At 39.5% G+C, this 14,437-nt stretch overlaps 1 protein-coding gene across 1 annotated transcript in view; it reads right to left on the bottom strand.

Annotated features, from left to right (window-relative positions):
• Window positions 1–10,157, bottom strand: part of FGF10 (fibroblast growth factor 10) — an 80,863-nt gene extending 70,706 nt beyond the window's left edge. The window contains exons 1-2 of the mRNA XM_087867901.1: window positions 9,710–10,157; window positions 8,900–9,618 (exon numbers count right to left, since the gene is read on the bottom strand). Of these exons, the coding sequence (XP_087724027.1) occupies window positions 8,900–9,242 (343 nt within the window). The 5' untranslated portion in view covers window positions 9,243–9,618; window positions 9,710–10,157. The remainder of the gene's footprint in view (window positions 1–8,899; window positions 9,619–9,709) is intronic.
• Window positions 10,158–14,437: the final 4,280 nt, after the last annotated feature.

Genomic DNA, 14,437 nt, shown 5'->3' with positions numbered 1-14,437 from the left:
AGCAAAACCAGCATTGTTTTTCAGTACTGTACGTACGTGTCACACAGTATCCAACACCAAGCAGGCACTCAAGTTTCTGTCGAATGAATGAATGATCTCATTTAATCGTTACCATAGAGGAAAGAGGAAGATGTTGTTAATGTCATTGTTTTACTGATAACAACTTGTCCAAGTCATACACTATTACTGTATGGCAGTTCAAAGCCTCAGCCACACCCACTTCTGTGTCTACAAAGTGCATTTTCAATCCAGGGCCATACCTGTAATCACTTTTAGCAAAGCCCACACTTTTAATCCCTCCATCCTACTGCTTCTTTAGCAGGAGCTCTGGACTTAGCCTTTCTTACTTTGATACCGTGGCTGCGATTACTTCTGTAGGATTCCTTTTAGATCACAGGTTCTCATTTCAGTTAATTTAACATGCAGTCAAATGCCAGGGCTTGGGTTATATTTCCCTCACACCTTTCTTGTCATGTCAGCCTTTTTGCAGCACTACTCATTAGTGTGATCTCTTTCCTGGGAGTTCAAAACCCTTGTCTCCATCACTCTAGCAAAGCATGTCCTCCTCCTTCCACATTCTGTGTCTAAATGCTCTCTGTCTTCTTCTGCTTTTCCTCTGGCTTCGAACATTCTAATTATATGTTCTTTACCATCTCTCTTGCTTCAGCATTAAAGCACTTCTGTAGTTTTGTTTATCAAGTTTTTATTCCATAATCTGATCAATATGCTTAGCACTTTTTTTTTCATATGTGTGGAATCATACCCTTCTACAGAGATGTTCCAAAAAATGCCCTAGAAATCTGGTTTACTACATTGGTAATTACTTTTATTAATAACATTGTAAATATAGCTCACTTTAGATGAGAAATAGTTTGTAAATTAATATCATGTGTCCCCATTTTCCCCATGTTACAAAATATTATTTTTCTTTTAATAATTCTATCAGTAAATCAAAGCAATTTAGGCTTTGGAAATATATCTACATCTATACAGCTATATAATTTGAAAGCGATTGTATTTTTTTAATTTGAAATCAATTGTAAAAAGAAGCTTGACTTTTAATTATTATGGTAACGGAGCAATCTATATAGTCAGATTCTGTATATAATAAAAATAAATTTAATTCAACAATCAGTACAAAAAGGCTCTTCCCTGAGAGAAATGTGAACACGCATATCTATTAATCAAAATTCTAACTCCTGTTGGTGTCTTAATATTTTTCCAACAAAGATATGTGCATTTCTATATTTGGTCAGTCTGGAGTATATATATGCATATGTATTTTATATGTTTTTCCCTTTGACAACCATTATTAATGAGAAAATGGGTTTTATTTTTAAAAGCTACCTTTGGCAGGGATGTACAGAGAATCTTTGTAATTTAAGGGAAATCATGGAAGCTGGAAATAGTGAAGACCTTTATGATTACCATTCATCTTCTTCGAAATAAATGATGGCTAAAATAGAGAATTAGTTATTTGATTCCCTGAGTCATCACTTTCTCTCAGAGGAGTCCAAAGACAAAAATGTACGGAAATTGACAAAGCAGCTAATAAGTGTTACATGTACTAAAACAGTTAAAAGAAAAGTAAAATGAACCTGCAAAGAGAGTTATTGGAAAAAGAATATTTAATCTGGGGTAAATTGCAGGATGATGATTTAGTAACCAGTCAGCATTCATTCGCAAAAGGTCTTATCTGTGGCTTGCCTATTTCACTAAAGGCAAAGCTATAAGAAATTGACCTGAGTGCTGGGATAAGGGAGAATTCACTGGAGATTCAAAATGAGAAGAGACTACTGATGAAGTATGTGGAATTTACATTGTTGAAGACTTTGATGCTCAGAATATAAGCTGTCTGTCTTGGATGTTGCACATCCAAAAATTTTGAGGCTGCTGGCTCCAAATATAATATGACACGCTAAGCAATGATAATGGATGATTTTCCCTGGCCTAAATGGTATGGAAAAGGTTTGGAAACCAGGGAAAGCGGGAGGGGGGAGAACAAGAAAAAGAGGAGGACAATAGTGAAGTGGTCAGGGACTGAAAAAGTATCATGGATTCACATGGCCTCAGAGGCAGGGCTATCACAGATATCTAATAGTTCAGGTGTCTAAATGCCTCAAGACAGAACTATTAGAAGTTGACGAGCCTTGAATTGTAGAGACTCTATGAATATGTCAGGTTATCCTCAAGTAGGGGCAATGCATCAAAAAAGGTTAAGGATGACCTAACACGTATGTTTTTCAGTAAAGCATGTTAACACCAGGTGCTTGAAAGAAAATAATGATTATAGAAAAATGCCTTTTAAAAAAAGTTCTCAATTTTGCAGTTAACCATTGCTACTTGGAATTAAGTTGCAGTTAACCCACACTATTCATAATTAAGTGATAGTTGTGGTGTAATTATGAGATTATATTTAGTTGACAATTTACCTGAAGTTGGGGATATATTGATTTAATCAATACTTTGCCTCTTCTATTATGGTTAATTAAATGGTTCATTAATCGCTCAATGTCATCATTCACTGTAGGAAGCATGCCAAACATTTGAAAATTCCTCATTAATGATAACACACATACTGACAGATTAGATATAGGTAAAGGTGGACAGATTTAGGCTGAAGAATTATTAGGTGAACTATAAAATGAGGCAATGCTTTACTGCCAGCACTATGAATCTTTCCAATGGTAATTGGATGCACGTGTTAGCAGCAGTAAAAAGTCACTGTCCAGTTGTCCACCTTACATGGGAATCTACTCTGAGTGTCGTCTTTGATTTATTGTTCCAATTAGAACACAGTGTTCAAAGAAAGAACACAACTGACCTGATTTAAAGGCAGGAGAGCATTTAAGGCCATTATTTGGTGGATGACCTGGCTCCCTTTTAGATATCTTGAAACTTTCTATTTGTGTCAACTCTGTACTGATTAAATATTTGGTTTTAAACTGATTCTATATATAAAGCATCGACGCTTTGTATTCATTAATTCTTGATCAGAGTGTCACTGATGACTTCCCAAGATGCAGGTACATTTTCTTTCACTAATTTTAAAGGCCTGTTTCTAGGCTGTCACTTATCGTCCTGACTGACAGGCACAGGTAAAGGTAACAGGCACTGAAAAAAAAAAAAAAGAGTGCCAGTTATGAAAAGTAAGTATCTTTGATTGGCAAAACCAAGTAACAAACACCACTGGTCAAATGGTAAATGCAAATGATCTTAAATCATTGCAATATACCATGAAAAATGAAGATATTTCTGCAAAGAGGACTTGAGACAAAATGAGGTTCATTATCTTTTAGACTGTGATAAAGCTGTATTAAAATTACATAAACATAAATCTTATATCCAATCTTACTGGAAAATTAAAAGAGAACTTTAATTTCTGGGAGGGAAATGCTAATATTTTACTTACTTACATTAAGCAAGTATCAACTGTTAATGCTAACAAATGTTGGAACAGTAATACTAAAAACGTCATCTGAATTACTCTTCATTGCAAAGTTCACAGAATTAATGTTAAGATAGATTAAAATCACTTTGAACTAATACACATGTATTACTCTTCCTGCTGAAGCATAATGAAGAAATATCATTTGTACTACAATTTTGGATAAGCATACAGACATTTAAGGCTTAGGAAAGATGTAGATATTCACAGGCAGCTCATAAATGTGAGGAACATTAGCTCCATTTCAAATGAGCTGTCAACTTTTTCCCAACATTTTGGCTTGTGGAAAGTTGGACGTTTGGATAATAAATGGGGTTTGCCTCTGCACATTAAGGTAACTGTGCAGGAATTGAAAGTGCTCATTCATATTCTATAAGTTCATTAAACACTAAAAGAAAAAAAAATGAACTGGTATTCCAGCCTTTTTGCTCTAAACCAGACAGTAAAAATATAGAAGAAAATATGCATGCAGTGGGGTTTCCTTCATTCTATAAGACACAAATTTTTCTTTTAAATTCTGTGCTTAAACATCATTTTGAAAATATGTGTTTTTAAAGAGTGATCCATACCTTTGCCTAATAGAGTCCTAAAATACCCAAGATCTACCTAGAGACTGGCGTTTCTGACTTCTCATACTCTAATGTTGGCATGTGATTTCTGCCAACTGTTTTCTTGGGTTTCTTCTAGTAGGTTATAAATCAGATTCACGAAGAGGAAACTCTGTAATTGTGCATTTTTTAATGGATTTATGATAAAGCCATCAAAGTGGAGGGTCCATATGGTAGGAATGCAGTAAAGGTAACAGGACAGTGTCATATAAACATTATATACAGTGTCTTCCACCTTCATAAATCCTCAACGCGCATGATTAAATGCTGCCTGTTATAAATTATGCAAGCAAACTGTAGAAATGACCTCAACTTTAGTAAGACAGGAGGGGAAGCCATAAGTTGTATATAGGTTTTCTTTCCAAAAATCCATTGTATATTTATTAGATGATATTCAAGTCCCTATTTTCCTCAACAATTACTTTTCTTCTGTTATTTAACTTCCTACAATAAGTCCTAGTATTAGTTTAAAAGTAAGGATGCAAACCTTTAATCCTAGACAGTAATTTGTCATTTATATGTGGTGAAGTACCTTGTTGATTTGCAGACTCATTTTAAAGCTTTCTTAACATAAATATAGCTTGAGGTCTCTAAGATTTTGCCCTTTTTAGAGTCATATATCAGAAGTTTCTGCAACAGCCCAATTTCACACTGGTATTTAAATCAAATTATTTTATTACATGTGGGAACAATTAAACATTTTGCCCTCAGCTGTAAACAATTACTATATACAATGACATTCATGGATTTTTCTTAAATGGTCATGTATTTCTAATGCTCTTTGTTAAAAAGGTGAGATCTGTGTATATGCATTTTGTGTTTCCATAATCAAATATATTCCCAAACAAAATATCAAGAGATATTTCACTTAGAGAATGCACTAAACTTGTCTGATACCATGTAGCCACCTGCAGTGAGGATACCTTGAACATGTTTCATCTGTGTTCCTCTCTCAATTTACTACTGTTCCAGTTTGAACCTGAAGAACTGTTGGTGTTCATAGCAAGAAGTGGTCATGATTTTGGATAATTTGTTTTTTAGAGTTTTGAGGTGTCTAATCCAAATATATTGGCATCAATGTTGCCAGTAGTGGAGGTAAAAGAAATAATACAACCAAATAGATCTGGTCTTGACCTGACTCTGCCAATTTACAGTTGAATGACCTTGGCCAATTTCCTTTTTTCAGCTTCATCTTTGAAAAAATGTGGATAGTTATACCTAAATTATAGGACCATTATGTGTTAAATGATCTATATATTTGAAAAAATAGGCACATGCTGCACAGTACATACTGATTTCTCTATTGTTTCCCGAACTCCTTTCCCACAAAGACTCATAAGCACTGTGGCTTTCCATTTTGAGAATAGCCGTTCTTGGCTCTCCCAAGTTTAGGGATACATTTTCTTTTCACGAGATGCCCCTTTTCTATAAGTGACAACCATGGGAGAAGCCCACAGTCCACTCACATCCAGAAATAAGTCTACCAGTCCCAGTTGCAAGGTACCTAACAGCTGTATCCAGCCTTTCTACGAGGCCAGAACTGGAGCTGAGTGGTAATGTTTCAAGGGCAAAGCTCTAGATGTAAAGAATGATAAAACAAACTTAAATGAGCCCAAGCATATCTAGTGACAGATACACTACAGCTATTCTAAATTATTCAAGCCTTCTTAGACATCTAGCAGAAGAACCATAATTCATCTCTGCTTCCTTTATTCTGTTTTCATACGATGGCATAGAAGCAAACCAAAAACCACCCCCCTTCCACTGGGAAAAAAAAAGTTATAATCACCCAAATTGAAGAGTTTCTTTAGCACATATAATATTTTTAGAACCATCCAATTTCTGGGAACCAGCTTTGGAGGTAGAAGTTAAAAATGATTTTGCAACGTTTATGGGTGATTTCCTTACTTCCCTTTTGTTAGTATTTTGCTGGCAAAAAGCCAGTAAAGCAGTTGTTTAATTACCCAGGACATCCCAAACATGTAACCCCCTAGATAAGCTGTTACTGTATTTTAGCAGCAATAATACTAGGGTCAAAAGTAACAAAGAAAATTAAGCTTCAAATAAGCAAACCTCAAAAGAACAGCTTTGTATATTGAGAGTAATTAATAACTTGTTTAGGAAAATGTTACTGAAAAGTGGTTTTTGGACAAGGAACTGACACTCTTCAGAAACCCTAATATTTAACAGGCTACCATTTGGTGGGCTGGCTGGCAGGTTACCCTGTAGGCATGGCAAAAGTTTGTTCACATGTAATTATGCAACATTTAGACAATATCTTAATGATACCATGTAGTTCAGCTGAATCAGTCCAGCTGGAAATTGTAGCAGAGTTCTGATTACCCAGCCACATGTGAAATTAAGGTTTTTTTCAACCTCTACTTTTCACTTGCTGTGTCTCGATACAGATGTTCTTGGAAAGCCTAAATTATTTATGGTTTGACATTATTTAACAGAGTAAGCCCCACCCCCTTTCATTTTCAACCACTGATTAAATTGCATTACTATATAAGATATGGTATTTTAACAAGGGCTATTGCTCTACTTTATTATATGGAAGAGATATTATTATATTTTGGACAGTTAGAATGGAAATTGTCCACACTAGTTTTTATGCAGTAAAAATTGTATACTCTTTTCTTCAGCAACGATTCTTACTGTAAAAATATAATTCAGTGTATACTCGTGGCAATCATTTTATTTAATAAGCACACATGATTATCTTAGAAAATATTAATTTCAGTTGCATAAACAAACTAGTATAGATTGGTCCTTGTATCACTTCGTAAAGACACTTAAAATATACCAATAGCAAAATCAAGTTAGTGTCCAGGAAAAAAAAAAAAGATTTTTGCTCAAGGTTAACACTTTGAAAATATATTTATCTCCATGAACTAAAATACAAAGAACAGTTTCAACCAAAGGGGATTTTCTTTCCTTTTCTTTCTTTTCTTTTTTTTTTAACTCCCAGCTCTCTCTTCAGCAAGTGTTTGGCTTACTTCTTCCCCATCGTCCTACCTGGATGACACCACAACTATTTTGTTTTAGAAGTGAACAAAGGTATTACATTTTAATCAACAGCTATATCTATACACAGTATCCAATGAATTCAGGTAACAAATGACTTTCAAACAAAAAAGTCATAAGTGACATCATTTCAGTCACGTTCTATGAATCAGAATGGAAAAAAAATAGGCAATGGACTATTTCACATCTCTATATTAAACACAAGACGGAATACTTTAAAATACTTTCACAAGTGTTTTTATTACTTAACCTATAGCTAATTTTAGTAAATGGAAGCAGCAGCTGCAGAGGAACAGAAGTTAATGTTGAATATATGTGGATCCCCAAATAAGAAATCTAAGTCTTAATGCCTGTCAATCTTTATTTAAAAAAGAAAATGCTAAATTCTGATTGTCTTTCCCCTTAGTACCAGATACTTTTTTGGGCCAAGGTATCTTGGAATGTCCGACCCATGTATTTAAGTTTGTTGACAAGAAAATTCCCAAACAACTGACACGTAAAGGTCCCTTTAAAACGTAACTTGGAAGGACCATTGAGATAATGCTAAATGGTCATTAAAGAAGTTTAAATGTCATTGTTCTACTGTCTTCAGTGTGCCATTACATAGCCTCGGGATCCTTTCAAATAGCAATCAATAGAGGGTGAATAAGTCTCACCACTTGAAAGTAACTAGGAGAGGAAGCCAACAGAGTAATCTGGCTTTCCTGGACTGATTCAAGAGGAGACACAATATCCACCCCTCCTCTTCTAGTTCTCCCTCCCCCTACCCATTCCACACCCCTGCAAGAAAGAAAGAAGAGAAAGAGCTAACGAAAGCAAGAAAGAGAGAAAGGAAAACGGAAAAACGTCCAGGGATGGGGCGGAGGGCATAATTTATCCTGAATAGAAAACCTCATCCAATGGGACAAACTATAGCCATGGAAACAGACTTATGACTTTTACTTTGAAAATAAAAGAATGACAATGAAATTTGTGTGAGGTCTGTGTGAATCCAGTCCCAGATGTTTACAATGCTGTAGTAGTATGGCTCTGCAATATGAGAGGTTTCAGAAGAAACCAGTACAACAGGACACCACAAAGCAGCGCATATGCCATTGACAATGCAGACATGAGCATCATGTTACCAAGAGAGAAGGCAGGCAGAAGACAAATAGCAGCGGTGGTGCCTGAAAAGCTGACTTCATGGACTGCAATCACTCAAACCAACAAGAGGGGCCAAAAAAAAAAAAATCAAAACCAGAAAAATGTTTGCACTCCTGTCTAGATAGGTAGTGGGGTAAAGACATGGGGGTGGGGAGCCAACGGAATTGACTTTTCTTTCTTAAATAAAGCTCCCATAAAGCCCCTATAATTGACAGCGGATAATTATTTTCAGCTTGAGGAAACTGTCCCAAAACTCTTAATAAGATTGCCAGCGAAAAGAAACCAAATGTGTTTACTTGAGCCATTTACAGAAGGGAGAGAAAGGGGACCTTGAGATGAGGTGCGGAAGGGCTATGGAGAGGGAGAGGGGGCGTCTAGGCACAGCAACAACTCTACATCGCCCAGCGCGGTCCGGGAATGACAAGCTGGAGAGATGGGGCAGATGGGGTGGCAAGGAGTGGGGGGTGTGGAGGGAGCCGCGCCAAGGGGAGGGGGTGCGGCAGCACAATGTATGGGGGGGGGAGTGATTTAGTGTTAAAGTATTCCACTTAATCATTTTACAGGGGTTGGGGACGTAAATATTTAGCTGGCCACATCTGGAACAGATTTTCCCCCCCTTGTGGGGTGGGGGGGTGGATAATTGGAAGGAGGGGAGCGCACATTTGTTACTTACTGTACGGGCAGTTCTCCTTCTTGGTACCGCTGACCTTCCCGTTCTTCTCAATCTTGAGAAAGTACTTGGTAAAAGAGAATAGCTTTCTCCAGCGGACATCTCCTTGGAGGTGATTGTAGCTCCGCACATGCCTCCCCGCACTGGAAGGAGAGGAGAAGGAGGAAGAGGACGAGGAGGAGGAGGAAGAAGAGGAGTTGGTGGCCTCTGGTGACACCATGTCCTGACCAAGGGCTTGGCAGGTGACAGGGATGGAAGACACCAAGAACAGCAACAAGAAGCAGCAGCAGCAGCCAGGCAGGTGGGGAAAGGCTGAGGCACAATGTGTCAGTATCCATTTCCACATTGTACTGAAACTCTCGGCACTGGAAATTGTCTCATCAGAAGGAACATACTGGAAGGGTAAGACCTGGTGCGAGGCAAGGAGACAGCTGGAGGTGGCGGCCGCTGGTTAGCTCCCTCTGGGCGCAGATCTGGCCAGAAGTGAATGCACCAACATCCATAACTCCTCGGAAGGGCCGGCTGCCTCTCCTCGCTCCTTTCTCGGATCCGCTGCCTTGTGCCTCTCAAGTCTCCCGGTGAATGGTGGACGTGGGTGGCCGCAGTAGCAGGAGCTGGTGGTGGCGGTGGTGGTGTTGGTTACCAGCGATCTTCACTCCCCTAGGAGTTACTTTGTTCTCTTCTTCACTCCTTTCTTCACCATGTTAGATGCAAAAAAAGGTCTGAAAAACAGATGACAGCACGGTGAACAAAACCCACAGAGGTTGGGGTGGGAGGCTGGGGGAGATATCTGCGCCTCTCTGGGGTTGGCACCTTCTGGTCCCTCTCCGCAGAGCCCCAGCCTGCTAGCCAGTTCTAAGAGTGCGTCCCTTTGGAGTTGTCAGAACTGGAGGCAAGCTGACGGTCGCCGTTGTTTCCTTCCCCCTCTTGCTTTCTCTTTTTGGTGGTGCCTGTTGATTTGAAGCCTCCAGAAAGTCACTTCTTGTTTGGGGGAGATGGCGGTTGGTGTTTTGTTTGGCCCTATTTCCCTCCCCCCCCCACCCCCTTCCTTTGGAAAGCCCGCTTGTAAACAGGTTGAAGCCTGGAGTCTAAATGTCAGTGATTCTAAGCCAGAGGTGGGCTCTGCCTCTGCTGGTCAAACCTCATTTGCAGGGGTGGAGAAGCGGGGGGAGGGGGTCAAACGGCGGTGGGACATCTGAAACCCTTGGCTGCTGGGAACGCCAGGGAGAGGGAGGGGGAGGGGGCCGAGGGGGGGTAGAGTAGGGGAGCAAGGAGGAGAGAGCGCGATGCCTCCGCGCGGAGCTGGGGGCTGCCGGGTCCCTTCCTTGTGGCTCCGCGGCCGCAGCCTCCGCCCCGCGCCTCCAGCTCCGGGGAAGCGCTGTAGAGTGTCCGAGTGCTGGCGGCACTGGCCACCGGCGTGAGCTGGCTGCTCGGGCTTCCCGAAGTTTGCTGTCTTCCAGCCTGAACCAGTCCCCTCTGGGGAGCCCCTTTCTCACTTGTTTTCCAGCGTAGGATGTCCCCCCCCCCTTGTTTTGGCAGTGAAGTACTTCAGAGCCACCTGGAGCTTGGTGCTTGGCTGACTGTTTTTCTCCCCCCTCTGGCTCCCAGAAGGAAGGGAGGGCGGGGGGAGAGAGCAGAAGATGCTGTGGATAAACCCTCTAAAGCAGCGGATTATAGACTGGTCGGAGTGAGCACAGAAAACGGAGACATAATTAGCTTCTTTTCCTCCTCTTCTGCCAGCTTCCAAGGAGATCTCTGCTTTAATGAATCACTTGATTTCTCGCTTCCGTTGCTGAAGTAAAAAGTTCACACTTTGGCCCTCTCTGCCTTTTAAGCTCAGGGAGATTTATCGTTACCCTTAAAAGTCGCCTCTCTCTTGGCGCAAATGAAATGGGGGACCGAAAAGACCAATTTCTAATTGCTAGCATGAGTCCTTTACTGAATCACCGTGCACTTCAAAGCGGACGCACTTTACTGAGATGGCGAAGATTTACCCATAGGATTTGGCCGAATGTTCTGCTGTTCTCTATGCAATTTTCTTTGCACTTTGCCATAAAAGGGGCGTCTTCTTTTTTCTCTCTTTGCATTTAATGATAAGAGGGCTCTATTTTACGATACAACTGCACTACCAGCTCTCCCTCTTGCTCACATGCAGTACATGTCACAACACCCTCATTGCTAGCAATGCTCACAACCCAGGTATAGACAGAACCAAACCCCTGGCTAGGACGTCTTGCCAAGAATTAAGAGGCACCAGAGGCAAATAACTGTGATAATCGGTTCTGATCAGAGTAAGAGACAGTTCCTAGAGGATCACTAAAAGAATTACTCTGTACTAGGGAAGGCTTGATTGAGAGGGATAACTGAAGATGTAATGGTGTAAAATATTTATGGTCTGTGAGGCAGTTAGATATTAGTGTTATGTTGAAGCATATGAAATCGCCACTATTTTATATTTTTTGACCTTCCAAAGTGGCAGTTTCACATGGTTCAACTTAATAGTTAGACTGCTATTCTAAGATGGAGAATCACTTCAAGGTGAACTTGGAAGTTTGACCTCTGTAACTGTAATTCAAAGGGAGCTAATCAGGAGAGCTGGTGTATCTACAACAAGCCAGAATCCCTATAATGTGCATTTGACCTCATTTTTCATTGTGAACAGGAGAAAACACGGAGAGACAAAAAAAAATCTAGCTTTAGAGATGGGCATTAGGAATAATTGCCCAATTATGTTGTTTAGTGTCTTGAAAAAATGACTTTATATGCATGCACTTACATTTTCCTACTCATTCAGAGCCTTTGAAATAGAGCCACGTAATGTTAGAATCAGGATTTTAATTGCATTTGTTTATAACCAATTACAATGCTTACTGAAAAGATTTTGACAATGTGGTGAACAGCACAGTAGGTCTTTTAATTTAATACAATTCTGATTTCTGTAGCCATTAATTGGAAAGCTAAACAAATAAAGAACATACATCATTTGCTCAAAGTTTTATTCTTTCATTAAAGCATGGATGTTTAAAAATGAAATCACTGTGCTAATTTTAATTTTCTAAGAAAGTTCACAGTTTTATACCTGAGCTAACAAATGTCTGAGAGAAAGTGTAGTGGTTCTAAGGGACTTGAGTTTCAGTCCAATTGTTCAGTAGAATCCAAATGTTTGAATTGACAACTAATTAAAACTGCATTTTTAAAGTGTTTGATGAAACAATACAGTAAAGGTTCTGCTGTGAAAAGTTACAAAATATAGGAAGTTATAATTTTGAGGTTTCTCTACACTGGGCATCGACACTATTGATGCCAGCTTGAAATCCCTTTAATTTTTTTTAAAACTCACAATAGACACTCCCTCCTACCCCGAAGGTAGTCTCCCCTCTACCCCCCTAGCCCCACATCTACCGACTTTCTACTCCAGCAGAGAGAGCTATTCAGATCTTCGTAAGAAGTTTTGTGTTTTTATTCTTGAAATAGGGAAAAAACACATTGTCAAGGTTCCACATTAAAATCTGTTGCAGCAGGTGCAGTGTTTAAAACTTCTAGAGTCCTTTCGCCGTTCTTCTGTACAGCGTGATGACAGGAAGGGCATTTACAAAACAGCCCAAAGGAAAAGCTGACATAGCTTTTTAGATTATATCTCATTCTTCTTTTTCTTTTCTGTACAGCCTTTCTTTTACAGCACAGCTGAATCCCTAAATACTCCATGGCTTTGCATTGTTAGGTCACCTCTTGGGTTAGCCCGAGAAAGCCTGAGAAAAGTTCCACAGGAAAGATGCACTATTTAACGGAATTCAATCTCTCCCAATAGATTTGAATCACTAACATAAATGTATGAATGTAGATTATATCTCTGTAATGAGGCCTGAATCATTCTCAGTTACTTCAAAGGACTGAAATTCTACCTTCCTTTTTTAGCAGCAATAATCAGGTCTTAATGGGTTCCTTTATTAATTGTTTCTCTGCAACGATTGAAAAGGACAGTGCAAGCTTCAGATCCGAGTGGTACCTACTCATTCTAAAAGGCTGTTTTTCTTTTTTTCTAACTTCTGGAAGGCATGCTTTATTTCTGTGTCCTAAACATATCCAGTAATATTAGGCTAGCTCTTTATTGGAGGAAATAGATGTGGCCTTTTGTTTAATGTGATGTCTTAAGAAGTTACTGAAGCTTTTAAAAGCAAGTCAGTGGCAGCAGCCACTGAAGAATCCTAAACTGTGACTATTTAACCTCAGAGAAGCAGTTTGCATATGTACTTCCAGATCCTTCAGTAGCTGTTCTGTTTGAGCAGTTTACATTTTAAGTATGTATTTCCTGGATTCTTTATGTTGCTTGGCACTATCTGTGGTTCAATTACAAGATGTGTGTTCTATTATGTGTGATGTAATTGGCAGTGTCAGTAAGCTGCTTCAAATAATAATAAGTCAGGTCAAAAGTCAGCCAGGCTGTTCTACTAAGTAGACATGTGCAGGCCTCATTTTTGAAGTCTGCAGTGGTAGTCCTCGTGACTGTGTGTTCCAGCCCATGTTCCCTTTCGGATATCAAGATGCCAGGTTTTTTTGTTTTTGTTTTTTGTTAAAATTTTATGTATTCAGTGGAGAGAGAGAGAGAGAGAGAGAGAGCACAAGCGGGAGGAGGAGCAGAGGGAGAGGGAGAGGCAGACTCCCTACTGAGCAGGGAGCCCAACGTGAGGCTCAACCCCAGGACCCTGGGATCATGACCTGAGCCAAAGGCAGATGCTTGATGAACTGAGCCACCCAGGCGCCCTGGGAAGATGCCACTTTTAAGACATTGTTGAGGCTTCTGGTCTTCCCAGGATGTAGCTAGAGATGATGCTTATGGTCAGTGACATTTGGGCCAAATCAAATAGTGATATCTTATTTTTTTTTTAAGAAGGCGTTTCAATTGAAAGGAAATGAGGTCTTAAATCACAGAGAGCATTGCAGTACTTGAGAGCCAGGGGGAACCTTAGCAATAGTTGAATCCAACTCATGTACTTTATAGCTGAGTGAACTGAGGCCCAAGTCACTCAGTGGTAGAACAGAGTTTAGAACTCAGGTGCTGAGTCCTAATTTTAACAACCCTAGGCTGCTGTCCTAATATTTTTGGTAACACCTGCCTTGTCTGTTTTCTCTTTTCCCCCTCTCAGCTCCTCTTCTCCTTATCACTGACCACTCATGGCTCTAATGTCTGAGATGCCAGGGTGGAAATGATAAGGGGTTAGGAGGCTTTAGTTATGCAAAACCAATATATCTGTGCTGTAATAGAGTAGCCAGAGAAAAGTAATAAAATAGCTTGGTGCCGAATTATTGGGTACCGGTTGATTAACTGAATAAATATTGATGTATATATTTGGCAGAGGGGGCGATGTTATCAAAACTTGTGAAATGAACACAATTAGAAACCAATGCACGCCATGCGTTTTCAGAATAATCAAGAATTTTTTTTTTTAATAATCTGAACTTGTAAGTTCTCCTCCAGGAAATTCATGGCATCTTCTAAAAAAGTAGATTGATAGTTCGATTCTGCTTTCTCTATTCTGAGAT

The sequence above is a fragment of the Ursus americanus genome, chromosome 15 (assembly GCF_024610735.1).
Source record: "Ursus americanus isolate L20-20 chromosome 15, mUrsAme1.1.p, whole genome shotgun sequence".
Lineage (NCBI taxonomy): Eukaryota > Metazoa > Chordata > Mammalia > Carnivora > Ursidae > Ursus > Ursus americanus.
Note: the sequence above shows the minus strand (reverse complement) of the source record. Positions and strands in the feature narration are given on the sequence as shown.